Raw genomic sequence first — 27,457 nt, 5'->3', positions numbered from 1 at the left:
TGTCTGTCCATAGTTATAAATGACGAATGGCGTGCACCATTTGCTTAATATATCAAATTAATATACAAAAATATGCAATTGATATATGTTTGTTTTTTAATCTTCTCCTACAGGATGTTTGAATCTTGTGACATCTCTTTTGAAAAATTTACACTGTACTTTGATTTTGTTATTAGTCAACAACAGACTTAGTTCAATGTTAAAGAATAATGAAATGAAAATAAAACATTATATTAAAAATAAGATTTTAATATAAAGTTAATCACACTAAACACATACAAACTCATCATTTTTATTTACTAAAAACTAAAAGATTTTTGGACATTATTTTTATTTACTGAAGTGTGTTTGGTTTGTGATGTTTTTGTGTTTTTGGTTTAAATAGTACTTTGATTTAATATTTTGTAAAAAAAATAATATATTCTTATTAGGGAGCGTGATAAATGAATAATAGTAAAACGGAAAAAGATTGTAAACAGAACAGCTAAAAGATTTGGAGTGGATCTCATTGCTTGGTTCTAAGAATACCCTTTGTAGCTCCCTTTCTAAAATCTGAAAAAATAAAGAAATCTAAATGCTTGGCTGTTAGATTAGTCTCCTTCAAGATTAGTGTTTGTTTTTGTGATCTTGTTCTTTATCCAATATAACTCCCCTTTATAGCTGCATTCAGTATTAAGGCAAAATGAAATCACTCTAATTGTCAGTCTCATTTTCTTGGTTGAAATTGAATGATATGATTGACACTTGAGGATAAATGCACTTAGTAACTAAATGCTGAAATCTGCATTGACAGTAATGTTGGCATAAACTTCTGTTGCATCCAGATTTTATACTGTAATAAAATTAAAAATAAAATAATTTAATATAATAAAATAGTACTTAACTTATTGAACGGGGCATTCCGAGAATTGAACTCGGGACCTCTCGCACCCTAAGCGAGAATCATACCACTAGACCAAATGCCCGGTTATATGTGCTAGTTATGTTTTCTACCTTGTAAACTTTTTCCTCTGTGCATTTATATTTTACTGTCTATTGTTGCGTAGTAGCTCCTTTGATGTTTTCCTTTTAATAGATATTTTACAGCTAAAATGAATTCACCAACTGCAAACCATTTTAGTGTTGCAGCCACTTTTGATTTTCTTTATAAATAGAGTTCTTCTTCTTTTTCTTTTATATATATATATATATATATTTATGTATGTATATTCTACATAAGTTTTATAATAGAATTTTGCTTTTGGTCTTTATGAGTTCTAGATCAACTGGTTAAATATATCACGCCTAGAAACATTAAACGGTCAAAGCACTAAATATACATCTACAAAGTTTCTGTGACTTGCATTTTTCTGAGTGACCCTACTCATTTTAGATCTACTATGAAACCATATTTTGTACAATGCTGTAATTGGAACAAAAATTATAATTCTGATGTTTATTGGTGGGCAATTTATTCTTTGAAAGTCAGTGAAGAAGCAAAAAAGGGGGGCATTCCGAGAATCGAACTCGGGACCTCTCGCACCCAAAGCGAGAATCATACCACTAGACCAAATGCCCAGTTGCTCTTATTTAAATCTGCACTTGTCATTATGCTTTTCTGTTGCATGTTGTGCTTCTAGTCAAAAGTCTCAGTTTGATACTTGTTAAAAGGTTGGTGGGTTTGGAGTATGGTATGTGGACAAGTTCTTTAAACCATCTGTCCTAGAATGAACAGTCAATTGACCAAATTCTTACTGGAGTGGCTTGAATTATTCGAGTTTTATAGGTTTGTGCATATCATGCTTATTATACAGTTCATGATTGAAATGTTTTAACTGCTGAATCATAATGGAAATATGTTGTAAATTTTGTTTTTCGTAATGCATCTCTTATTGCTTTGTTGATCAAAATTGTTCAAGTATTCTCTTTCCTCTTTGTTTTTGCAATTTACCTCCTCATTATAATATGACATTCCTGACCCGATCAATCAAAAATTTCTTTATTTAGCATCGGTTTCTTTTTTTGTTCTAGAACTTACCTTGCGTCTTCGTTGGATTTTTACTTTATTGTCATTCGTAACTCCTATAATCCTTTCTTCACAAGCTTTGAGCTATTATCCTTCTTAATGCTATTCAAATTAGATTGTTCATCTTATTTGCATTCATTTTACCCCAAAAAAACTTCTTTTTACATTTTAGGTTTATATGGTGGAGTTGACATTGGAGCAAGAATTATTCCAATTGAAAAAGTAAGGATTCAAATTTCAAAAGCCATTGGAGGGTTTTAGGTGCTCTAAAAAAATTGAAAAACATTCCAAGGTTTTGATTCATTTCGCCAAAAGAAGTATTCCAGTTTTTCTAACCCAAATTCCTTATTTAGCCTTCTTAGTTGATTTTGAAAATACAATTATTTGACAGTGACTGTAACTAATCATAAGCAAGATGCTGAATTTCATATTGATGGTAATTGTTGAATTTTACAACAGCTTGTTAGTTGTCATGCTGGCTTCTGAAGAATGAACTTTCTTGAAGCTTCTGAAATAGTGCACATGGGCCATTTCTGCTTTTAGGAGTAATAGTTGGCTGTGGTCAGTTGACCTTGTTTTCCACAAATCAGTTAGAGATATTTGAGAAATTGCAGACGGTAATTTAGAAAACCGTGTTATTTGTTTGAAGGAGCGTTTTGAGAATTGAACTCTGAGATATGTTGCACTCAAAGCAAGAATCATACCACTAGACCAAATGCTCCATTTACGTGTGCTAATTGTGTTTGGTGCATTGAGAACTTGTTCTCATGATGAATACTGCATGTCAATTCTTTTAAGCTGTTTCATTGTAGATATTCTAATGTTAAAATGAATGTACGAGTAGTCCAGGTTTTCTGATTTGTAGATGTTGTAATTTTGACAATTCATTTATTTTCTAAAATTTATATGAGCTGTTATTGATTGAATGATTGAGCCAACCAAATAAGAGTAAGTCTTAAATGGCTGGAAATCTTGGAATTTGGGATTTATTCCAAACATCTGGAGTGTAAATTTGTGTCATTTCAACTGAATATTTTATAATTCTGATTATAGTCAACAACTATTTTTATTTCATATGTTTATCAATCCAGTGAGCTTGGTTTTGTACTTTGAACCTAGTCACAATCTATATTTGAGGCTTTCTATAATGCCTGATCTTGTAGACAAATATTGGTATTTCATGTCTATTTATTATTAGTTCATACCGGTGCATGCAAGAAACTTTTGCCACTGAATTACACATAAACAGAGCTTCAATTATTAAGGGGATTATTGTTAATCTTTCTCAGGATCTCCTGTCCTGCTGATCCAATTGCTGCTTGTCCTTGATTTGCTTAATGTGCTGGATTTTTCTTTTTTTTGGATAGTTGAATGTCAAGAACTGTCTTTATCTTCTTCAAGGCATCAAATGCTTCCATGTTTCGGAATCACAGTGTGCATTTTGGGGTTGGAAACTTTAATTTTATCCACCAGTTATATGTTATTTCTCAGTGGATCCAACACCCATTTTACCAACTGAAGCTTGTTTATTGCCAGTAGGTTTGTTAAATTTTCGTTTCTCTTTTCTTTCTTTTTTTTTTTTTTTTTCAACATTCAAGCAAACATACAATTTGAATCTTGAAAATATGATGTTCGCAAGCTGCGGAGTTGTTTCGCAAAGCATGCGGCTAGAGGCAACTACTTCCATGTTGTAATACGTCAAATTCTGTTTAACTTACCCTCCAAAGGTTACACTCATAGAAGCATTTCGAAAAATATATGAATGAGTTAATTGGGTGATTTTTTATTATTTTTTTATTTTTAGATAAAATGAATGTATAAATTATGGTGTACAAATAAAAAAGAAAAATATACTTGATGAGGGTTTAGTATTTAATAGTATAATATATATTGAGAAAGATATAATGTAAAAAAAAGTCATTTAAAGACATATGTAGATGGATCCAAGAGGATTGAGGATATGTGTGAATGTTTTCTTTGGCAAATTATTGTAGGTACACAGATGCAAGTATATACTTTCCTTAGTATCAATCTATCAATAGTTGTTAATTATATCTATATATATATATATATATACGGGTGGTTGAGTCATTATCATATAGTATAAAATAATTATCAAACTGAAGGGAAATATTTGGAAAAGCCATATGGAAGGCTATAAAACTCTTCACTTCTAGGATCTTTTCCATAGTATCTGAATTTTGCCCACCAATGCCTCCCGCTGTCCTTCCGGCTCGAAGCGTGCTTTCGTGCGAATGTCAGGTCCAGAAATATGGCGACAATCCCGGCTACTGTGGCAGGGGATGTGAACACCAACAGCACCATCTTGTTGAACTGAAATGAGACATACAGAGAATTACATGGAATGGAATGGAGAAACCTTTTCATTTAGTATTAGTATTAGTATAATACTTACCCACATTGAAGGGGTTCTTACAGGACCCAATCCAGAATTTGTTATGACATAGTCACTGAAATATCTTGGCACCGAAAGCCCCATGAAGAATGAGAAACCAATTATGAACTTTGTCCTGAAGCTGTTGAGGTTGCAATATTGCAGCAGCCCCAACCCAGCAGAGGCTGTAGTGTAGTGTACATTCATATAAACAAGAAGTTAGATCTTAGATCAATTAAGGAGTAAGTGATATGGTAGCGTGCGTACGTACACATGAGCGCGAAGAGGACGCAATAGAGAGCGCCCACAATGGGCAAGGGAATGGAGGCCACCACAGCCCCAAACTTTCCTTTTAATTCATCAAGAATGAAGGAATCAAGTAATAATGTACATGTAGTTAATTGTGGAATGAATGAATGAATGAGTTACTTACCTAATACCGAAAAGAAGAGCATGAACAGCGCCGATATCTGGACTACTCTGCGGCTTCCAACTCTTGTTAGAGCCAACAATCCCACATTTTCACTATATATATGTATACACATATATATGCTTTTAGAGCCGAGTTATACATCCATCCCACAAAGATACGATGAACTCAAATTCAAATTAAAGAGATAGATAGATAGATCGATTTTGTTTTATAGTACAAGTCAGGATGCAAGATACATTACACTGATACAGTAGATCCAGTTCCCGTTCCATATAAACCATCCAGAAACATGCCGAATCCCTGTTAGTTTATCAGACAACGCACACAATCAGTATTCATGAAGAGATGAATGATCTGGAGAAGAATAATCGATATTTTGAGTTGCACTCCATACCAGCCAGCCGATGCCTCGGCTAAGAACCGAAGAAGGTATATGAGTAGCGCTCCCAAATCTGGCTGCAGCAATGAATGCCCCTGTTGACTGCCACAGTGAAATGACAAGAAAACTGGATGATAATTATATGTTTTCGAAGATGTAGTATTATAGAAAGACTGTCGAGATTATTGTTTAATGGACACAGACCTCAACCATAGCAACAAATGCTGCAGCAATCGCCACAAAAACTTCTCCCACATGTACGCTGGGTTGCCCCCACTGAATCGGATACGGAAAGCTGATCCTGCATCGTAAACATGGCATAAGCACTCCTAGGAACACTATGATTAGCAGCAGGTGTTCAATTGTGTCGATCGCACAGCCATTCTTGGGAACAATGGTTGCTTGAAGATGATAATAGAGGATTTGATACGTACCATGATGATCCACTTACAAGCCCTGATCGATCAACACGGCAACTTAGCTGTGTATTCAGTGGTGTATTGTTGTATGCACCAGCTACGGTAAGAAGAGCTGCATAGGCCCAGACTATCCCGACAGACAACAGGACAGCATAACGATCAAATATGGGACGTTTAAAGCTCCAAAAACCCGGAACATACTGCCACATATATATGAGAATTTAGTGCACTAATATAGCATCGAGTTTTATGGATCATTTCAGCGAATCTTTCTAGTTGCATATATGATGCTGGAATGTAATACCTTACCTGAGCCAACAAAATCAGAATAACAAGCTCGGGAAGCCCAATTTCGACACACTGTGCAAGCTACAAAACAACATAGAAAAAATAATAAAAAAGATGAGCATATTTGCATATAACAAAATAAAATTGCTCGGATCTTCTTTCGATTCACACGAGCTGTTTTTGTTATGTGAGTATATCCAAGACACTCCATAAAAATTGTTTCTCGGATATAATTAAACCTTCAAGACCTCAACTGGGGTTGTCATAACTTTAATAAAAGTTTCGAAGCAATGGAGGAAATAAGGTAGAACTCATTAGGCATAAATGCACATATTATGTTCCAAGATCATCTTCAGCTTAATGTAAATTTTGTGTAACTATCTTAGATTCACTACATCCTACTACACTATTTTTAAACGAAATAATTCTCTTCATAACTTTATACCATTTACTCATATATATATATATACCCGTATTTAAATAAAAAATACACTATTTTATGCTTGTATCTAGTAATCACTCCATCCATGCCGAATTTGGCGTGGGGTGGAGTTGCTATAAAGCTTGAAGTACATACATACAAAATCGTGATTCTAATAAATGGTGGAGTCGTCATAGCTATAGAAGATCGAAAAAAACATTGCTATGTAAAGATAACAGCGTACCAGCGGGAAGCCCTGTTCATAGAGGCCAAGTCCCACAAGAGTTACAAGAGGCACAGCAGAAAGAGGGCTCAGGAACCTGAAGCATCAATCTAATGGAAGTCGATAACTAATTTCTTTATAAGGCGTAGTCAAATTATCTCACTCATTAACATTCATTTACTTGGATACCTGACAACAATCCTCCAAATTCCTAGAAAGCCAAGCAACATTGGTAGCACTGAAGCTACCATGAGAGCTCCTTGTATTGCCGTCATTGTGCTAATAAACCTCTTAAACAACGAGATGAGAAATTATTATTAAGTCATCGATATAAAGATTGCTCCAGAGGGATGAACAGGGAAAAGTTATGATTCAAAGCTCACCTGAGAAGGGCTGAATGAGAAGAAATATCTTTGGGCGAATGCAACATAAAGAGATGGAACAATGAATCTGAATGAACCCCCTATAACTACCGGTAATCGTGTCCCGAACCAGGTTTGTAACAATGTGTTCAGCCCAGAAACAAACAACAAAGTTTGTATCACTTGAGCCTTTTCGACCTGATATGTAAAGAATTACTCCACCATTAATCATATACAGGATGAAAACTTTTATCATAGTACGAGCAGAGAGAGGTAAATGAGGTCTGAAGAGGAATTACTGACATTGCCGCCGCCCATGTACGGAACAATGATGGTAGGAATGATCACAGTAGTCCCCAGCATTACCAAATAGTGTTGGAATCCCAAAATGGTTGCTTCACCTGCATCAGTTACAGATCAAAGTTACTTTTAACAAAATTAAACTTAATTGCCATAGCAAGCACCAAACAGAACCTTAACCAATTTTCTTGAGCAGTCAGGCATTTATCCTTCTATTGATTCTTTGAGAACTCGAACACACAAAAAAATTAGTGAAACTGAATTTAACTATACAGCAAGTAAACATAGCCTAAACTAAAATCGAAAAAAAAAGCACGACTAATTGTTGCATAGTTTAGCCGATGAACAGAGGACAGTGATCAATGATAATCTGTTCTTTCCCAATTTACATTTGAGATTAAACAGAGGATTTGAACATCACATACTAAAATGCAGAGTGAAAGAGGCATTACCCCAAGAAGGGTTGCTATTGATGCAATACTCTACGCCAGGCAGCTGTTCTTTGACAGGGTGAGGCACCAATTCATCCACCACTTTGGCCATTCTCCTTTCTCTCTGCAAATCGCCCAAACCCAATAGAAGAGATTTCAATTCTTCACTCTTTGAATTATCTCTCTCTATATATATATATAGAACATCAAGTCTGCTATACCCTACCAACTAACTACTGCTCTTCTTCTACGTCAGTCATTGGGCGCACTACCACCGTTACAGTCAATCGGAGCGCAATCCCCCCCATAAAGCTTAAATAGCAATAATAAATAGCAAGAGAAACAAGGAAATATACATAAATATTTGATCAACCAACGGCCTGACCACTTTTTGACAAAACAACACTCCGCAATTATTTCGACTGCAGGCAGACAGGCAGGCGGAGAAGTTGAGAATTCTGATGGAAAAGCAAGCGATTATGGTTGAGACTGTGGCGCCATTCCAATTTCACATCACATAAACAATATTCTCAGGAAAGCACACCAACTCAACCTACCTGATGAATTCATAATCATTAATTTCCCGATGGATCCATCTCGGCTGCAGCCCTCTGTAAATGTCCGCATCGTCGCATGTTAAATTCGGAAAAGCATAATATAATAGCAACGTCAAGATTGAACTATGTCCAACCCTAATCCTGTTTTTGTTAGGTGGAGCCGTTTGGTTGTGGTTGTAATCAAAGCCTAATATTATTAATTGTATAAGTAATTAATTAATTTGGACAACTAAAATGGATTTCGTTAGCTAAGTGGTAGTACGTAATTATACGACATGATAGTTTTATTTTATGTTTTATACAACATTTAACTGAGCACTAACCGATTGCTGCATGCAACAAGGACCGCGCCTCCCGAACCTTTTTAAATTAGTACACTTTAAATATAAAATCAGTATATGTCTTTATTATATATATATATATATATGGTATGTTCTATTATAATTACAACCTATATTATATAAAAATATGTCTCGTAAGAGATGTTAGTGGTGTAGGAGTTGGACTTGTGATCATGAGTTTATGGGTTCAAAACACCTTCACTTTTTAATCTTATAGCGTTTTTTATAGATATCAAATGTAGCAATAGAATGATTAACCATATTTCTATGATTTTTGTTGCAATGTTTTTTTTATTAATGACTCATTATATTTGACTATATAGCATTATTTTTTTTTTTATGACGGTAAAAATTCGCAATTGTTATTTGTCTGGGTAAATTTTCGATCGAACCTAATAGGCTAGACTCAACAAGAAAAGTTACACTAATTGCTAACCTAATAGTCTCCAAAAATTTGAAGGTGTCGGAAGTTTGAATCGATAACACTCAATTACAAGTTCACTCTATCTCACCGGGTCATTCTTTGCTATTATATAGTACTTTTATTGTCGTATTGAGTGCCTAGAAGGTAATGTCGGCTTGACACAGTCATATATAAATTTCTAAATCCCAAAGGATTGAATTACAAATATAAAGAAGCCATATATTGTCATCTAAAATATATCTATATACTATATTGACAGATACACAGAGGCGGAACCACCATAGGGCAAGGGGGGGCAGCCCCCCCTCCCGGGCCCACCCCTTTTATTTTATTTAAATATTTTTTAATTTTTTTTATATAAGTATGTATGTATTTGTATATTAAAAATATTTAAATTTCATAAAGAATAATACTAAAAAAATAGTTAAGTATGTTTATGCCTAGTATTTTAATTTCATATATAATTTTTTAGAAATGTTATAAGATAATATAATATATATATATATAACAAAAGTTAAATATACTTTTAGTTGTGATAATAAGATAATTTTAATAATTTTTTAAATATTCTTTTTTTTAAAAAAAAAAAAACAGTTCTATTTATTATTTTTAAACAAAATAAAAATAAATATATACTATATGTATTTTTTATTGCTTTATTTATTATTATTATCTTCAAATATATCAACTTAAAAAATACAACATTGAAATATATATTTTAATCGTGTTATTTTAAAAAATTTAAGAACTAGCCCCTTGCATCGGTCTCTGGTCTCTAGTTCCGCCTCTGCAGATCCATACATATATCTATATATATATATATATATATAATGGGTATTAATCTAAAAATAGTGAAGAATGTTTCTCATGTGAGAATATGAGATCCTGATTCCCATATATATATATATATATATCTGCATCAATCAATTCATCCTATTATATATATATAATCTCACCTTCCTCCTCCCATCCATTTATCTCTCTCAGTACATAAATTATATTCTTCTTCTTCGCCCATAATTCCCCGCGTCCACCAATATTTATATATATATATATATATATATATTAACCCTACCTTTCTGCACCCAAGGAATTGAAGCAAGAAGGAAATCAAATCAAATCATGAGTTATTACAATCAGAATCAACCCCCTCCCCCCGTCGGCGTTCCTCCTCCCCAAGGCACTAACTAATTATACATACTTCATTACAGTTTCTTCTGATTCGTTCCTGATCGTCGTTTTAATTTATTTAATTAGGGATTTATGAATTGATTAATTTGTGGTTTTGATTTAATTGTTAGGGTATCCTCCCCCGGATTATCATCCCAAGGACGGATATCCTCCGGCGGGTTACCCCTCACAGGGCTACCCGCCACAGGGCTACCCGCCGCCGCAAGGCTACCCGCAGGGCTACCCGCCGTATCCCCCGCCGTACGGTCCTCCTCCACCTCCGCCGCCGCAGCAACAGCAGTCGGGTCGCAGTGGTTGCATGGAAGGATGGTACGTCGTTTAAATTAATTAATTATTTAATTAAATTTTAGATTATATATGGAAATCTGCTCTTTGGTTTGTTTTGAAGTCTGGATCTGTAATTGATTGATTGATTGTTTCTTTTCCGTGAATGTGATGAATTGTTTTCTACCAGTAATACCAATCAAGAAAAAATGATAAAAATATATTTATTAATTTTTTATGATATAAATATATTTGTGGAGTAAATTATACAAATATAATGATGCAAGACAAATAGTGTTGATTTTATAGGACAAGATATTATTATTATTATTATTATTATTATTATTATTATTATTAGCTTCGGTTTGAATGCTTGTTGGATCAAATCAGCAAATATGATAAGATTGATCCATATGGATGAAATTAAATTAGAGATTGGTAAACATGAATAGGGAAAGAATTTCATGTTCACTTCTGTAAGCCTTGTAGTTGTAGAAGAAGAAGATTGAATATGAATCAATTGACTCTTGGTTTCATATACCATATTAGATCAATGCATATATAAATACTTGTGGGATTTGCTAACTTCTAAATTAATGTTTCTATTTTGATATATATGCAAACTTTTGAGTTCTATTATTCTAATATGTTGGAGACTCGATCGACCCTACCTATCAATCATGATTCTTGTTTAACAAATTAAGGGTGTGTATGTTTGGGGGTTTGGATTTCTAGTTGAAATTTGAATAGAAAAAATTGTGAATTGGAATAAGTGTATAATGTGATTATGATGTGATATAAATAGGTGTTGATGTACTATTTTTTATATTTTTTATAATATAAAAAATAAAAAATAAATGCTTGATTTGATGTTTTTGAGAGAGAATTTAATAAATAGTGGAAATTGGTTGAAATTTTTTAAACGAACACTTTTCATTTTGTTCATCTTTCTTAATTAATTAAACTAATTGTATGTTTTCTTCTACCTTGGTGATCATGTGTATTGTGTAGTTTGGCTGCTTTATGCTGCTGCTGTCTATTGGATGCATGCTTTTGATGATACGAGATATATATGAAAGACGGAAGGAAGAAGATACACGGGAAAGAGGGAGAGCTATAGAGACAGAGAGGATCCAATTTTATTGTTTGATGATCGAAACGACAACAACTTTATCGACTTCACAAATTGTTTTCTTAAATTATTCTGTCTCGATTTTGTTTGCAATTGGTGATGTTCAAAAAATTTTATGCAAGTTTGTTCTTTAATATGTGCTAGTGTCGCGCGGTGCATAGCACAATCTTTCTCTTCCAAACTTTAGTAAATTAAAAAAATTACACTATTTTATTACTTCGTGAAAATGTATAGTAAGTTTTGACATTTTTGTCATTTGATTTATGTATAAATTAATTGTATATGTAACGATATATTTATAATTTAGATTAAAATTAAAAATATTTTAGTATTAGCATATAATTACTTTCATAGAAAAAAAATATTTTAGTGGTATTAACATATAAACTTTCACTACAATAGAAAAAATATATATATTTTAGTTGTACAAACAAAAATTGCAAAAAATGATATTTTAGTTGAGACTGAGGGAGTATTATACACATAATTATATATAATATACATTATATCTACTCATTAAAGATAAATAACCAGAACATAATATTTTTATTTTTTTTATATTACTGACATTATTTTCATTCTTAACATATATTCATCTAAAAATATATAATAAGCATGCCCCTTATATTTTATCTTATATTTTTGTAAATTATATTCATATAATGTATAATAATATATAGTATATTAATTGATAAGTACGACTATGCTTATTCGGAATTTGCTTTTTCAACTTTTTATTATACGGTCATTAAGGATGTGTTTGTTTTATGCTTTAAACTTAATGAATTTTTATGTTAGGCAGAAAGAAGTTTATCATTAATATAAAATTTAATATTTATGTTGAATTATTTATTCTTTTGAGTTGATAGAGTACATAATTATACATTTTATGTAAATGAATATTATATTTTTATAATATTAATCAAAAATTGTATCAAAAAATTTCAATGAGGTGAACAAACACTAGTGTTTGTTTGTGGGTTTTAGATTTTGGATTTGAATTTTTTAATAGAAAAAGTTTAGAATTTAAATAGTTATTTGATGTAATATAGATAAATGATGTGATATTTTGAATGTAAAATAATTTGTAGTATAATATATATATAAAAAAAAAAAAACTGTTTGATGTAATATTTTTAAAGAAAAAAAAAGAATTTGAATAATAAAATTCTGTCCTAACGCTTACAAAAGAACACAACAACTAGGACTTTCCCACTATTTTCTTGTGCCGAAATGTCTCACAATTTAGCTTGCGCGGCTGTTTTTTTTTTTTTTTTCATAAACATATTTAACAAATATAAATCAATTTAATTAAATTTTTAACATATGGATCCACTCAAAACCCCTTTATTTTATTTCTCTCCTCAATGAATAAATATTTTTATCTATATTTAAAATTTCTTATTTTTAATAAAATTAGTTTTAAGTTAATTATAAATAAATAAATTATTTTTCTTATTTATTTGTATTATATAAAATTTTGTTTTTTACAAAATTATATTCATATTGTATATATTTTATTAATATATAATGCTAAAAATATTTAAAATGCCAACACTACTCATAAAATAATAAAATAATATCATGACTTATTATTAATAACTTACTAATCTACATTACCTAAAATAATGCATCTATAAACAAAAGAGTCATCTTGACCGGAACCGAAGGAATACAATTTAAGTTCAAGATACACAGGTGAGCATAAAATTAATGTAATTATTTTATTGTGCATAATCTGCCTCATTTCAAATAAACATCAATATGCAAACTTAGGGATGTAATTTTCCCAATTATTGATAGGAATACAAATGTTTGTAACAAAATTGATGTGATACTAAGAATAGAAGCTCTGCAGATTTTGTTACAAATGGTTTCCTTGAATATAGCTTCGACAGTCTACAGCCTATTTTTAGTACTACACATTGCTCTTACAAAAGGTGAAAATTGTTGCTGCTACTTCTTCCAACAATGGTGTTCCAATAGGATATCTTTGATGATTGCTTGAAGAGGGAGCTGCACAAGTTCATTCATTCGAGATGCCGAAAAAGCGAGCAGGAATTTCCGCGGGTAGATCCAAAGAGGCAACACACTCAAACTGTTTCAATAAAACCATAACATGCAAAAATTGGATTCTTTTCAAAATTTGGTGAAATTGTTAGAACAAAAGGGCTATTGTGGGCTAGGAGAGGTACCTGAGGATCCATATATTTCTGTCGAATAGCCGGGGCGTATTTTTCACTTGTTAGTTTCCGGTTGTGAAGTCTAAGAACACACTCTTTCAACTCATTTGGTTTATACCCTGTTAGTTGTTGCAGCGCCAGGTTCTGCATAAGGAGGGATCATTTAAAACCTCGACTCGTTTCATTCAAAAATCGAAGAACATATTACAGCACATTATCCTTTATATAAATGATTCACTGCCAAAGAATATTTGAGTGCAGGAGAAATGGCTGCCTTGCAATTTAGTTATGATACACAATGTTAGGATGAGGTTAAGGCTTACCCATGGATGGCATGTAGGTTGGATAATCAATTTCGCAAGAAAAATGGCCGAAGCAGCGACAATTGATGGAGTGTTGCAAATGCAGCTGTAGTCTGTTAAGCTTAGCTCTCCAAGATAACTACATAGACGATCGAATTCAGGATCCGAAAACTGAGAAAAAGGAAATCAACTAGTTTAGCATTATACATATGGATAAATGCTTCGACAATGAGAATTGTGTGTTGGAAAAATCTTAACCCACCTCAGGTTCTTCCTGCACTGCCTCCGACATTATCCTGAAAATGATCCCAAAAATAGAAGGTTATAATCGGATATCAACCACAACAAATTCTTTACAGAAACTCTGTAATTAACTGTGCTTGGGAACAATCAACAAATGATCAGAAAATTTCCGAACCTTAGGAAGGTTTTTGTAGTTGGAAGGCCGATCTCAAAATTTATAAACTTGAGGACATCTTTCTCCATTTCCATCACCTGATAGTTACAGCCATGGATATTCACAATGTGAGTGTTTAAAGCTACAACTATTCAAAGTACTCGATAGAAATGTAATAATACCTCTTCGATTGTGAATGAATTGTCTGTTATGTAGACAAAATTTTCGATGTGAGGAGGGGTGATTTCTTCATGTTTACTGCAGTTTGTATCGAGCATATAAGAACTAGCAAAATAATTTACATCATCAAATCAAAACAGAAATTACTAATCTTACGATGCAATTAGCATGCATGTTATGCCAAGAAGTTGAAGCTTGGTCCTCATCAAGCTATGGGTAGAAAGATATCGGTCGATATAGTTTACAGTGAGGTACAATGTATCGGAAACAAGTTTATATTCTTGAGCAACCTCCACCAACCAATCAATCAAAACAGATCGCATAAATGGATTAATATCAGTCTGCACCGTCTCCATGTAATTAGACGAAGGCCTCAATGTAGCTTCAACCTAAGTTCAAAATTCTTCATTAGATATGGAAACCAACATGAATACAGGCAAGAGATTTGAAAAGCTAACTATAAATTAAGTCAAATAAAGGATTGAAATCTTTGAAAAACATCCTTTCAAGCATAGGAAATGACAGCAAATACACAAAAGCAACTGTAAAAACCATATCAAATTGGAACAGCGCCAACAATTGTCGGATTAAATATTTTCAGATCTGCTGCTGAATTTTTATGGAGAACCCAAACTGTAATAACATTAGCAGCAGATTTCCAAAGTTCTAATCAATCTAATTAAATAAAAGATAGCCACAATCCAAATCAAGAGTAATCCATAAGAAATAGCAGTTTAAGACTCCAAACCCTAGAGTAAAACACCATTCCAAGTGGTGCCTATCAATTTATAGTTACAAATCCTTAAAAAAAGAAAGAAGCACACAGACAATCTAAATAAAACCATATACCTCCAAGGAGCGCAAATGTAGGTAAATCGAAGGAGGATATTGGAAAATTGGAGTCTCCTCCACCAAATCCAAGCTATTCTCACTTTCTGCGCTTATCCAAGATTGTTCTGTTTCCAACTTCCGGCTTTTACCCACAATCGAGCTCTGCGAGAAATTGGATACATCAAATGCGTTGTTGGTTAGCTCCCCTAGCACTGTCCTCTTCTTCAACATCCGATCCCCTTTTTCAGATTCAGCCGGTCGCTTAAAAGACGCTCTGCACCGCGGGCATTCCTGATTTTCCTTGTAAGCCATTGATGCCCTTGTATGCTTAGCGTATTAAGAGACAGATGCAGCAAATAACCGACTATGGATCGTATGTATGAGAATGGATGGAATTTATAGTGAACAAGTGAGGAGGGAAAGCTCCCCGGGACAAATAATTTCGATTTGAGGGGAAGAAGAAAGAGGGAAAGGGGAAGAGGGAGAGATGCGAAGATGGCCGCCATATTCACAATTTGAAAAAGAATTGTTTACCGCCACTCGTCAAAGTGGCGCACTACCTCAACTTAAAATAGATCGGACCGAATGATTGGCGGATCTAATTTAGGCCGTCCGGTCTAAAAGTAACGGCCGTGATTTATTAAAAGGTAAAAGACCAATCTGTTTATACAATTCTCTTGTAATTTTGGCATTATTTAATTTTTAGAAAAATAAATACTCCTATTAAACATATTTATTTTTTAAAATATATATTACTCCCGCCCCGCCAGCCCGTCCTTCAATTATGTTTGGACAATAAGTTTTTTCAAAAAAAAGTAAAAAATAATAATATATTTCTTGCTAAAAGAAGTAATATTTTTTCTTACAATTCAAAAGAAAATATAAATTTAAATGACAAAATAGTATTTTTTAATTGTTTTTAAAATTCTAAAAAAATTTAAATCTATTCAAAAAGATATCTATACAAATTTAAAACTTTGGTATACAGATAAGTTTTTAGGGTGTGTTACTCTTGAGATTTTATACAAACTTTTACTATTATATAGATTTTACTTTCTCTAAAAAATATATATATATATATTTATCTTTTTTATCTTATCAAATATTATTTTAATAAAACATTCAAATTTTCAAACTCTATTTAAACTAAAAAAGTCAGAGTTGACAAAATAGGTACTGCTAAAAAATTTGATTCAAATACAGCATGAAAAAAAATCGTACCTGAGCCTTAAAAAATAAAATTGAAAAAATCTGGTCGTATCTAGCCTGGAACAAGTACATTTAACTTCAATCAAATTCTTAGGATATATATATTCAATCATGATTTTATAGAATTCTATTAAACTTTTAAATTTTGAGTGAATTCAATCCAAAATTGTAAAAGTCTATTCAAATCCGAAGCTATTTAATTCAAATTTTAAAAATCTTTTAAAATTTGGAGGTATTCAAATATCTATAGACTTCAAAATTATATGATTTTAATGAATTCTTGTTGAAAATTATGAATAAATGATATAATGTGAAATCAAATTATCGGAAGAGATTTCTATGAATTCTTAAGAATATATATTATTATTAGAAGTGATAAATATTATCACAATATTTATTAATATTGTTATAATCTTTTAATAAAATTATAGTACTTTCAAAAACTAAAATATCTATCGAAAAATATTAGTAATAATTTTACAAATTAAAATATAATATAAAAATATTAGCAATTTTTAATAAAAAAATACTCCACGTTTTTAATTTAAATTATAAACTAATTCTTATTTTTTCTTGCATTAAAAAGTATATCCATATAAGTAAAATTTAAAAAAAAAATTAAGAGAATTTAAACCCAAATCATTTGAAATAAGATAGTATTCGTCACCATCTTTATTTTATCCTATTGACATTTTACATCAAACTTGTTAGATTAATAATAATATACACATATAAAATATAAAATTTTAATAGATAAATATAGTATTATGCTACAATTATAATACATCATTAATAAAATATATTTTTTTATTTTAACTATTACATTTTTTATATTTTTATTTAATTATTTGAATATTTTAATTTTCTATAAATATATTTTGTGTAAACAATCCAATCAAATATATAAAAATTAATTTAAATCAATGTATAAACTCTATCAAATTCTGAATAAACTCTATAAATTTATATAAATATATAGAATTTTGAAATCTAATAAAATTTCAAATAAATACACTCTTTAATTTCCTTCCGATCCCAATCATTTAGATTTGTAAATTTTCAAATTTGTAGCAATGTTCACAATCTTTCACATGGACATCAAGTCTAATTTGTTGAATTCCATTTGTCAAATATAAAAAAAAATAAAAATAAATAAATAAAATAATAATAAGAATAATAAATAAGAAAAATAAAAATAAAAAATCTCACTGCTCAATCAATCCTTAGCAACACAATAGACAAATAAGCATCATAATCTATACATTTTAACTAGAGGTTTATGTCTATTTCTCACGCGTGGGAACCAAGTCACTCATTCTTTGATCAAGACCGATCAAATAAAATTATTAGGTTGTGTTATTTTGTGGATTTTACCATAAATTTTTATTATTCAAAATCTTTTTTTTTTCTAAACAAATATCAAATCAAACAATTATTTTTCTCTTTTTATATTATACTACAAATTTATTTTACATTTAAAAAATCACATTAATCTCTATTTATATCACATCAAATAATGATTTAAATTCAACTTTTTACTATTCAAAAATCCAAACCCAAAAAACTAAAACCCACAAACCAACGCACTCTTAATTATCCTACTTGACCATTAAGATTGATTTTTCCCTAGCAATTAATTCCTTACTTCAATTAAACAAACAAGTTTTAAATTTCTTCAAGACCAGCCTTCATTATTTTTATCCAAAAATGCTAAATTTAATAGACAATTAAAAAGAAAATCAACATAGTTATAATGGACTTAGAAAATACATATTATCAGAAACTCTAATATTTAGTAATAGAAAAAAAATCTTTTTGTGTTTTTTGGTATTTTTGTTTTTATTCCATTTTAGGAAGAATGGTTGTTATACATCATATTTTATTTTATTCTTTGTACAAAAATTGTACTATTATGTACAGTTTTGATATATGATAGCCAAGTTTAACACTTGGCCATGTCCCCTTTTCCACGCTTCAGTGTGAACCGAAAAGTCTCTAGTTTTAGTCTTCATTATTGGAAAAGTTGATACGTGTGTTTGTTTGGGGGATTGGATTAGATTTTTACTATTTATTTCATTTTTTTTTAAAAAATATCAAATGAAACACCTATTTTTTATTTTTTATATTATACTAAAAATCAATTTTACATTCAAAACATCACATCAACATCTATTTATATCACAACATACAACTATTCAAATTCAAAATTTTTTACTGTTCAAATCCCAACTCAAAATCCAAACCCCCAAACAAACACACCCATTACTCTCTCTCTGTCCTAGGTAATTATTGCTGTTAACGATATGAGCCGAGCCGTGTCGAGCCAAATTTTAAGTGTTCGTTAACGTTTGCGAACAAGTCTCGGGCTCATTCGTTAAGTTTTCGAGCTCGTTCGTAATGTTCGAGCTCGGCTCGTTAAGAATTTTTGTTGTTTGAGCTCTAATTCGTGTTCGGCTCGTTTAGGCTCGATTAAGTTCGTTCGAGCTCGTTTGTCTTATTTTTTTTAATTTATATATAAATTATAAAGAAAATTTAAAATTATTTTATTTATATATTTTAAATTAATATTTTATTTATTTATGACTTATAATTTTATATGTATATATAATATTTATAATAAATATATTATTTAAACGAACGTTCGCGAACAAAGCTCGGGCTCGTTCGTTAACCAAACGAGCTTGTTTATATTGATCGGCTTGACTCGTTAACGTTCGCGAACGAGCTTTAACCGAGCCGAACCAAGCCGAGTTTAGGAACGGCTCGATTCGTTTAACAGCTTTATAAGTAATATGAGACTATTACTGTAAAATATAATTAATAAGTAATTAAAATATATATTAGTAAAAATAATTATTATATACTAAAAATAATTATAAATTAAGATTAAAATAACTAAATAGTTTAATTAAAATTAAAAAAATTATAAAATTTAAAATTTAAAATAAGATTAGAGTGTATAATCATATTTATAAAAAAAATGACAAATTATATGAGACAGGACAAATTACGGACACAAGGAATATGACTTTTGACTTTGTTGGAAAAAAAGTTTTAACTGGGTGTGTTTTGATTTTACTTTCAAAATAAACATAATTCAATATGTATATTTGTTTTTAAAAAAAAATATATTTGATGTGTTGTTAATGTTTTGTATTATTGAACGAATATATATATATTTTTATGTCTATAATGTCGGTAATATTAAAAATAATATTATGTCTTTAGTTGTTAATTTTTTAACAATATAAAATTGATGAATAAGGCCGGGTTATAGTTAAACTTATCGAGATTGTTTAAACTTACTTTTGGTTTGTCAAATGATCAAATTGAAATCGAATTTCTAAGTCATGATTTTGGTTTGCTGATTTTGGTTTCGGTTGTGACAATTTTAATTTGAAATTATTGAGTTTTTTTTAAAACAAATTCTTTTTATTTCATTTTTTTTCAGAAACTATAAAAATTTTATTTTTATTTTTTAAGATATATATATATATATCTATTTTTATGTAAAAAAATATATAAATACTAATAAATTTTATAAGATAGGATCATATTTTGGTTTGGTTTTTTTTATCATTTCAAATAAAAAAATCAGCTTTATTTATTATCATAGTTCTCAATAAAAATATAATAATATTTTTTCACAAAATATCAAATCAAATTATTATTAAAACAGAAAATTCAAATATAACATTTCATTTCAAATTAATTTTAATAAATACGACAACTTTGTTCTTTTTATGTTTTTTTTCTCGCATATTTTTTTTAAAAAAATTAATACATTGCATATATTCATTATTTTTATATTCTCTGCATAATTCCCTATATCTCAAATAAAAAAAAATATTTTCTTTTAACAATCTTACAAAACAAACACAATTAATTAAAATTTTTGTAATATCCATTGGTTTTATTCATAGAGATCCATAAATTCTTTAGGATTTGTTTGGTTTGAAGGGATTGGAGAAGATGAAAAGAGAGGGAAATATATATATATATATATATATATATATATTATTTGGTTCAATTTTTATTAAATGAGACTTTAATGGAAGGGAAAGGAGGAGAAATAAAATTCCAACTCTAAATTTTGATAAACTGGAGTTGAAAGGGAATAAAAGTTGTCTGGCTTTTTATTATTTAAAATTACTATTATATTTTTTCATTATATATTATATTTGTATTTAATTATGTACGTAGATTATATTATACGTATAGTAAAAAATTAATTATGATATTTTAAAATTATATAATATAATTAAAATTATATCTTCTTATAAATCAAATTAAATTATTTTAACGTAATTAAATTGGTAAGGGTTCAATTATAATTAATAAAACAAATTCATATATTTTTATTTATTTATTTAATACTACCAACAATATTTATTTTTTAATTTATTTTGAATAAATACATTTTAGGTCAAAATAATTATATTATTATAAAATAATTCAGTTTTCTTGTAATTTTATTTTTATGCGACATAAAATAATTCAATTTTCTTGTAATTTTATTTATAAAATAATTCAATCTAATATTTTATTTATGCTACATAAGTATATATAAGCTTATTTTAAAATAAATTGCGTTACATTATATATTATTCTATTATATCAAAATTGATGTTTTAGTAATATATTAATAAAAAATTATTATATAATTTTATTTTTTTATTTATATACTATAGGGACAAAATAATAAAATTATTATTATTTTTTTCTCCTCTCCTATTTATTAAAATAAAAAAATAATTTATTTTTGGGATAAATTATACACTACCTTCTTGTATTTAAATAAAAAATACATAAAATATTTTATATTTTATTTATCGCGTAAAACTATCTGTTATATAAAAGTTTGTACAAAATACTCAAAAACTTGATTGTAAATATGCACCTAAATTATGTAATTTTATATAAATAATAGAAATAAAAAATCTTAAATAATATTTTTGAATAATATAAATAAATAAATAATTTATAATGTTTTGTAAAAATTACGCAACAGTTTGTCTTTATAATTAAAAAAAAATAAATTAATCGATTATATATTTATTTATTTTATTTAAAAAGACTATTTAATATACTTACTATCAGTTTTGACGAAAATTATATTTTAAGCAAATTATAATATAATACAAAAAGAATTTCACAATAAATAAAATATAAAGTATTTTTTTACATTTTTATTAAAATAACAAAAAAAGTTTTATATAATTTATTTATTTTTATTTTTAATTGAATCTTTCTTTTCATATAAACTAAACAAACTCAGTACAATTTTAATAGTACAACCCTAATTTTTAAACAATAGTAAAGAGGTCTCCTTCTTCTAGATCCCGAGAGTCGATCACGACCGTCCACCATGGACCCCACGTCACCAACGGCGTGGATTTAACGACGAGTCAGGCTCTACTCCGACTGCAACGTCACAAGTCAGCGTCAAGTCACCGTTAACGCTATATATAACCAGACTTCAACCCATCATACCAGAACTTGCTCCGCAATGTATCAGAAATTCCGTTTCCCGTCGGTCAAAGCCGCCGTGTCCACGGCGGCGTCGGTGGCTGCCACGGCGGTGCTCGTCCGGTCATTCGCCAGCGATTTCGTCCCCCACGAGCTCCGCCACTATCTCCTCTCGAAATTCCAGAATTTCCTCTCCACATTCGCCAACGACATAACCCTAACCATCGACGAAGTCGACGGACTCAAACGGAACCACCTGTTCGAGGTGGCGGAGCTCTACATCAGCACCATCAAAAGCCCTGCGACGGCGCGGCTCCAAGCCTCGCTTGCGGAAAACGAGAAGAAAATCAACGTCACCGTCGGCGGTAACGAAGAAATCGCCGATCAATTCGCCGGAATCAACCTGAAATGGCGACTCGTCGTCCGTAAGACGGAGCCCAGGTACAAATTGAGAGTAAATTTCCACTATTTAAATTAAATCCTTATTATTTTATTATATATATTTTTTAAAACATTATTATTTTACTATATATATATTATTCATCGTCCCATTTAATTTCTCACTCTTTCTGTACTTATGCGATGTTTTTTTTTTTTTTTTAAAATATAATTATATATTTTAATCACAATTTGAAATTAAAATTTATAATTTTTTTTTAATTAAATTATTTAATTATTTTAATTTTAATTTTAATTTATAATTATTTTTATATATTTTATATAATATGTAAAACTAAAACTTAGTGGTAAGTTAAATTAGACAATTAAGTTTGGGGACAGCGTTTGTCTCTTTTTTTTTTTTTTTTTAAATTATAAATATAAACAAGATTTATGATAATTATAATTAAATAAAATATATATAATATATATATTATTTTGTATAATCAAATTATATAAATTAATATACATTTATATTATTATATTAATTACTCTCAAATCAATATACATTCATTCAAATCCAACTCAAATCTAAAAAAAAAAAAAAAAAAAAAAACACATAAATTCAAATTCATCTCAAAATTCAAATAAAAACCAAACTCTTATATACTCCCTCCGTTAAGTTATAAAGTATACATATTTCTATTTTGGGATGTCTAATTTCAAAGTAATCATTTTATTAAATACCCCACTTTTTTCCATAAATATCCTTACTTTTACATGACATCATTACTTTTATACCAAAAAAAAATAAAGGCAAAAATATTATTACATTATTTTTACCTAAAGTAAATATATACTTGTTACTTGGACGGAGGGAGTATATATTTATATATATATATATATAAATCTGGAGATCTTCCAATTTGAAAATATCCGTAGTTGTCAGCGTATTAAATTTTAACTTTAGTAAAATTTAATTTTCAATTTCTAATAAAATTCAATTGTTTGCCATATTTCTTGCTCTAACTGTGTTGATAATCATGGGTATAAACGACTATGATTTCATTATTAATAACATACAAATTTATAACTCTGTAAAATGTAATAGATACTCAAACTGTTTTGCAACTCATGTATAGCTGTAGTGTCTCTGATTTCATTATATATAATATGCAATTCTAAAACACTATTAAAAAAAAAAAAAAATGTAATAGGCGGGTACATTACCACGACGAGTTCAATTCCAGGGTGAGATCAGACGTTCGATACATCGAATTGGTCTTCCATAAAAAGCACAAAGCGAAGGTTCTGGAAGAGTACCTGCCTCACGTTCTAGAAGTTTCCATGGCGGTTAAAGAAGGCAGGAAGACTCTGAAATTACATACCTTAAGAAATGACGGTATGATGGGGGAGCGAATTTCGCCATGGCAGTCTGTAAATCTCAATCATCCGGCGAATTTCGAGTCTCTGGCCATGGATGACGATATGAAGCAGATGATCATCGATGATCTCGACCGATTCGTGAAGAGGAAAGAGCTTTACCGGAAACTCGGAAAGGCGTGGAAGAGAGGATACCTGCTGTACGGTCCGCCGGGGACGGGGAAATCGAGCTTGATCGCCGCCATGGCTAATTATCTCAACTTTGATGTTTACGATCTCGAGCTCACTGATATCCATCACAATTCCAATCTGAGGAAATTGCTGATTTCGACGGGGAATCGATCTATTCTGGTGGTGGAAGACATCGACGCAGCATCGATTGATCTGTCGGAGAGGAATGCGGCGGAGGCTCCGCCGCCTCCTTCGGGGCATCCTTTTCACACGCCGAAGGCAAGTTTTCAACTGCTTCAACTCTTTTACATATCTTCACATATAAACCGGCAAAAATTGATAAAGATTCGAAAATTCAATTCAAATCTGACAAGAAATAATCGTGTTTTGAGGAATAAAAAAAGAAAAATGTAACGATAATGAACTGGACTGGGCCCAATCTTTTAAAGTCCGGCCATCCCTAGCTCAATAATTTTATAAATATAATAACAAATAAATATATATCAAAAAATAAAGATATAGTTTAATAGTTTAGTTTTTCTAATAAAAATTTATTAAATTATTTTAGAACAAAAATAAGTAAGTTATATAATATACCCTTTGGTTTAGTAAAAATACAAAAGTATTTTATTTATTACTTTAAATATCCTTATATTAATATAAAATTTGTACGAAATATTTTTTTCTCTAAAATTGATATTTAATTCTAAATAAATATTTTAATTACGTTAGTTTTATATAAACAAAAAATACAAAATATTTTAAATAATTTTTTTGAATAAAATAAATAAATAAATAATTATTTAATCCTTCTTTTGATGATTTTTGAAGACAATTTTTTATTATCTGATTTTTATAAGAATTATAAAAATTATTTAGAATATCTTATATTTTTTATTTAATTTGTATAAAACATGTGTAATTTAGGTATTTATTTAAAACCAAACATCATTTTTGGATAAAGGGAGGATGTTTCATGCAAACTTTTCACGCAATAAATAAAATACGGAATATTTTGTATATTTTACTAAAATACAAGGGGATGATATAATTTACCCATAAAAAATATAGATATTATTATTTCGTTTAATTTTCATATCAAACTATTTGAACACACTTTGGTAGACCGGGCTAAGGATTACAACCTTTAGACGGTGTTGTACAGATCACCTTATCGGGGCTGCTGAATTTCATCGACGGATTGTGGTCGAGCTGCGGCGACGAGCGGATCATCGTGTTCACGACAAACCACAAAGAAAAGCTCGACTCGGCATTGCTTCGGCCGGGCCGTATGGACGTGCACATCCACATGTCGTATTGCACTCCCCGCGGCCTCAATATGTTAGTGAAGAATTATTTGGGGGTCGTGGAGGATCCGTTGGTGTTGGAGGCGGAGAGAATGGTTGCCTCGGCTAAGGTGACTCCCGCCGAAATTGGCGAGCAGTTGTTGAAGAGCGACAACCCCAGGGTTGCGCTTCGCGGGTTGATTAAGTTCCTCGAGCAAAAAAAGGAAGAAAACTTGCAAGAATTGGATAAAAAGAATATAGCGGCGACTAAGGAGGATGTTGAAGCTCCGGTGGACATAGAGAATTGATAGAGGCGGCGAAGCGACTACCGCCGGCCGGAAAGTCGACGGAAAAAGTTTTCGAGGCCGAGGAAAATGGGGGTTCTAGAAGTGAACGATAAAAAATAATAAATGTGAAAGACGTCTCATATGCTATATAATAAATATAATATATAAGTATATATGTATATGGGTATGTTGAATGTGATATGATATTGTTGGATTTTTTGTCCTTATGGTCCACCCCAATTATGATACAAGATACACACTCGTTTCGCAGCCCGAGCACATCTGGGCCTGGCCCATGTCCCGACTTCACTGACCGCCCGACTACGTCCTGACTTAGCGATCTGTCCCAACTTCACCGACCGCTCGACTACGTCCCGACTCAGAGACCTGTCCCGACTTGGACCGTCCGCCCGACTTAGTCCTGACTTGGACCGTCCGCCCGACTTCGTCTGACTTCGACCGTCCGCCCGACTTCGTCCCGACTTGGACCGTCCGCCCGACTTAGTCTGACTTCGACCGTCCACCTGACTTCGTCCCGACTTGGACCATCCTAATACATACCCACTGTCCGACCTTATACCTCCCGACCTTGACCCACGTCCTGATCCGACCCGACTAGGATCCGCGTCTTTTTTTAAGCCACGCCCCTGGCCGTCCGATCTAGGGTTTTGATCCTGTCCGTCCATCCGATCTTATCTGTATATATATACCTGGGGTGAGAGAGGCGCCGTCATTCGAGATATTACTCACTCTCTCTAAAAAAGCTCACACTCTCTAGCCTCTCTCCCTCTCGACCTTTCTCTCACTCTCCTGTCCGACGGTGGTTCACGGCGGTTTTTGTGCAGTGCCTTTCCTCCTGTTCTGTGGAGTTCCTTTGGCACTTGTTTCCCCCTGTTTTGTGTTGTTCGTAGCCGAAAGGGGCTCGTTCAACTGTAGGCTTGTGGTTTCTGTTTCCTGTATGCCTTTTACTTTTCTGTGGGGGTTTTGTGGTTGTGAGTCGTGGTGTTGTGGCCGGTGTGCTTGTGTTAGTCGCGATTCGAGTGTGTATGTGTATATTTTGTGTTTCGAGTGGTTAGGGGCTGAGCCTAGCCAAAACTAGTTAAAAGTTTTGTTCGATTTTCTCAATAAAAGTTTAGATCCGTTCCGCATTTTTAAATAACAGATATATATGGATGTATTGAATGTGATATGATATATATGGATGTATGAAGTGATGGATGTATGTGTAGGTGTAATAAATGGAAAATAAATAGATGATGTTGAATAAGTTTTTACCGCACTATTATTCACAGCCGAGAATATATATATACATCAAACCGTCATACAATACAATGGAGAAACATTAGCCAATAATAAAAATTGTGTTCATCAACAAAAATGTACACTCATATGTGTATAACACTCCCTCTTAGATGCTTTTATACAAAGAATATGTCTCGTTAAAATTTTACTAGGAAAAAACCCAATGGAAAAAAATTATAGCAAAGGAAAAATAGTAGAACATTCTTGTATTAATGTGCTTCTTCTGTTTTAGACTTTATTTGATATCTTTCAATCGACGCATTCTAATTTGTTGAATGTTGCAGTTCGGCAGCGTCTTCGTAAATAAATCTGCAAAACTTTCAGATGATCGAATTTGTTGCACATTAATTTCACCACTCTTATGAAGATCGTGAGTGAAAAAAATTTTCGGGGATATTTGCTTTGTCCGATTGTCTTTAATATATCATATTTTTAATTGAGTTATACAAGTTGCATTATCTTTGAATAATATTGTAGGAGATAACAAATCATAACAAATCAAACCATATTTTTT

At 30.9% G+C, this 27,457-nt stretch overlaps 4 protein-coding genes, 2 long non-coding RNA genes and 2 other non-coding genes across 12 annotated transcripts in view; 3 read left to right on the top strand and 5 right to left on the bottom strand.

Moving 5' to 3' along the window:
- LOC127256308 (uncharacterized) overlaps nt 1-2,931 on the top strand; it is a 4,119-nt gene extending 1,188 nt beyond the window's left edge. The window contains exons 2-3 of the long non-coding RNA XR_007839830.1: nt 2,178-2,227; nt 2,465-2,931. This is a non-coding gene — a long non-coding RNA (uncharacterized LOC127256308). The remainder of the gene's footprint in view (nt 1-2,177; nt 2,228-2,464) is intronic.
- On the bottom strand, nt 894-965 carry TRNAP-AGG (transfer RNA proline (anticodon AGG)). The gene has a single exon. It is a non-coding gene; the product is annotated as a tRNA-Pro (tRNA).
- Nucleotides 1,486-1,557, bottom strand: TRNAP-UGG (transfer RNA proline (anticodon UGG)). Its single transcript has one exon. It is a non-coding gene; the product is annotated as a tRNA-Pro (tRNA).
- Nucleotides 2,932-3,685: 754 nt separating the features above from the next.
- LOC127256290 (nucleobase-ascorbate transporter 4) lies at nt 3,686-8,307 on the bottom strand. Of its 5 annotated transcripts, none has more exons than XM_051282223.1 (16): nt 8,214-8,270; nt 8,013-8,114; nt 7,678-7,780; nt 7,229-7,326; nt 6,947-7,123; nt 6,753-6,853; nt 6,585-6,660; nt 5,941-6,000; nt 5,647-5,831; nt 5,417-5,513; nt 5,228-5,314; nt 5,075-5,133; nt 4,834-4,925; nt 4,672-4,749; nt 4,422-4,585; nt 3,686-4,339 (listed from the first exon to the last, which is right to left on the bottom strand). In XM_051282223.1, the coding sequence occupies exons 3-16, from the start codon at nt 7,766-7,768 to the stop codon at nt 4,121-4,123; spliced, it is 1,584 nt and encodes a 527-aa protein (XP_051138180.1). In that variant the 5' UTR covers nt 7,769-7,780; nt 8,013-8,114; nt 8,214-8,270; the 3' UTR covers nt 3,686-4,120. The 5 variants fall into 5 exon arrangements, with proteins under 5 accessions (XP_051138180.1, XP_051138211.1, XP_051138200.1 ...); XM_051282254.1 differs by having other exon boundaries at nt 8,042-8,114; nt 8,214-8,264; XM_051282243.1 differs by lacking the exon at nt 8,013-8,114 and having other exon boundaries at nt 8,214-8,307.
- A 1,764-nt stretch (nt 8,308-10,071) lies between these two features.
- Nucleotides 10,072-11,735, top strand: LOC127256249 (cysteine-rich and transmembrane domain-containing protein WIH2-like). The gene is made up of 3 exons (XM_051282155.1): nt 10,072-10,158; nt 10,280-10,478; nt 11,445-11,735. Exons 1-3 carry the CDS (start codon nt 10,101-10,103, stop codon nt 11,488-11,490), a joined length of 303 nt encoding a protein of 100 aa, XP_051138112.1. The 5' UTR covers nt 10,072-10,100; the 3' UTR covers nt 11,491-11,735.
- Nucleotides 11,736-13,298: 1,563 nt separating this feature from the next.
- Nucleotides 13,299-15,939, bottom strand: LOC127254923 (putative cyclin-A3-1). The gene is made up of 8 exons (XM_051280278.1): nt 15,477-15,939; nt 14,784-15,016; nt 14,630-14,705; nt 14,469-14,545; nt 14,313-14,346; nt 14,072-14,221; nt 13,761-13,892; nt 13,299-13,663 (listed from the first exon to the last, which is right to left on the bottom strand). The coding sequence occupies exons 1-8, from the start codon at nt 15,768-15,770 to the stop codon at nt 13,592-13,594; spliced, it is 1,068 nt and encodes a 355-aa protein (XP_051136235.1). The 5' UTR covers nt 15,771-15,939; the 3' UTR covers nt 13,299-13,591.
- A 6,008-nt stretch (nt 15,940-21,947) lies between these two features.
- Nucleotides 21,948-23,873, bottom strand: LOC127255875 (uncharacterized). Its single transcript, XR_007839736.1, has 3 exons — nt 23,745-23,873; nt 22,161-22,539; nt 21,948-22,091 (listed from the first exon to the last, which is right to left on the bottom strand). It is a non-coding gene; the product is annotated as an uncharacterized LOC127255875 (long non-coding RNA).
- LOC127255870 (protein HYPER-SENSITIVITY-RELATED 4-like) lies at nt 22,177-25,860 on the top strand. The gene is made up of 3 exons (XM_051281625.1): nt 22,177-22,577; nt 23,732-24,347; nt 25,234-25,860. Exons 1-3 carry the CDS (start codon nt 22,177-22,179, stop codon nt 25,660-25,662), a joined length of 1,446 nt encoding a protein of 481 aa, XP_051137582.1. The 3' UTR covers nt 25,663-25,860.
- Nucleotides 25,861-27,457: the final 1,597 nt, after the last annotated feature.

The sequence above is a fragment of the Andrographis paniculata genome, unplaced genomic scaffold (genome assembly GCF_009805555.1).
Source record: "Andrographis paniculata isolate CXL003 unplaced genomic scaffold, ASM980555v1 Contig12END, whole genome shotgun sequence".
Classification (NCBI taxonomy): Eukaryota; Viridiplantae; Streptophyta; class Magnoliopsida; order Lamiales; family Acanthaceae; genus Andrographis; species Andrographis paniculata.
The sequence above is the reverse complement of the archived record's forward strand: the minus strand, read 5'-3'. Positions and strand labels throughout refer to the sequence as shown.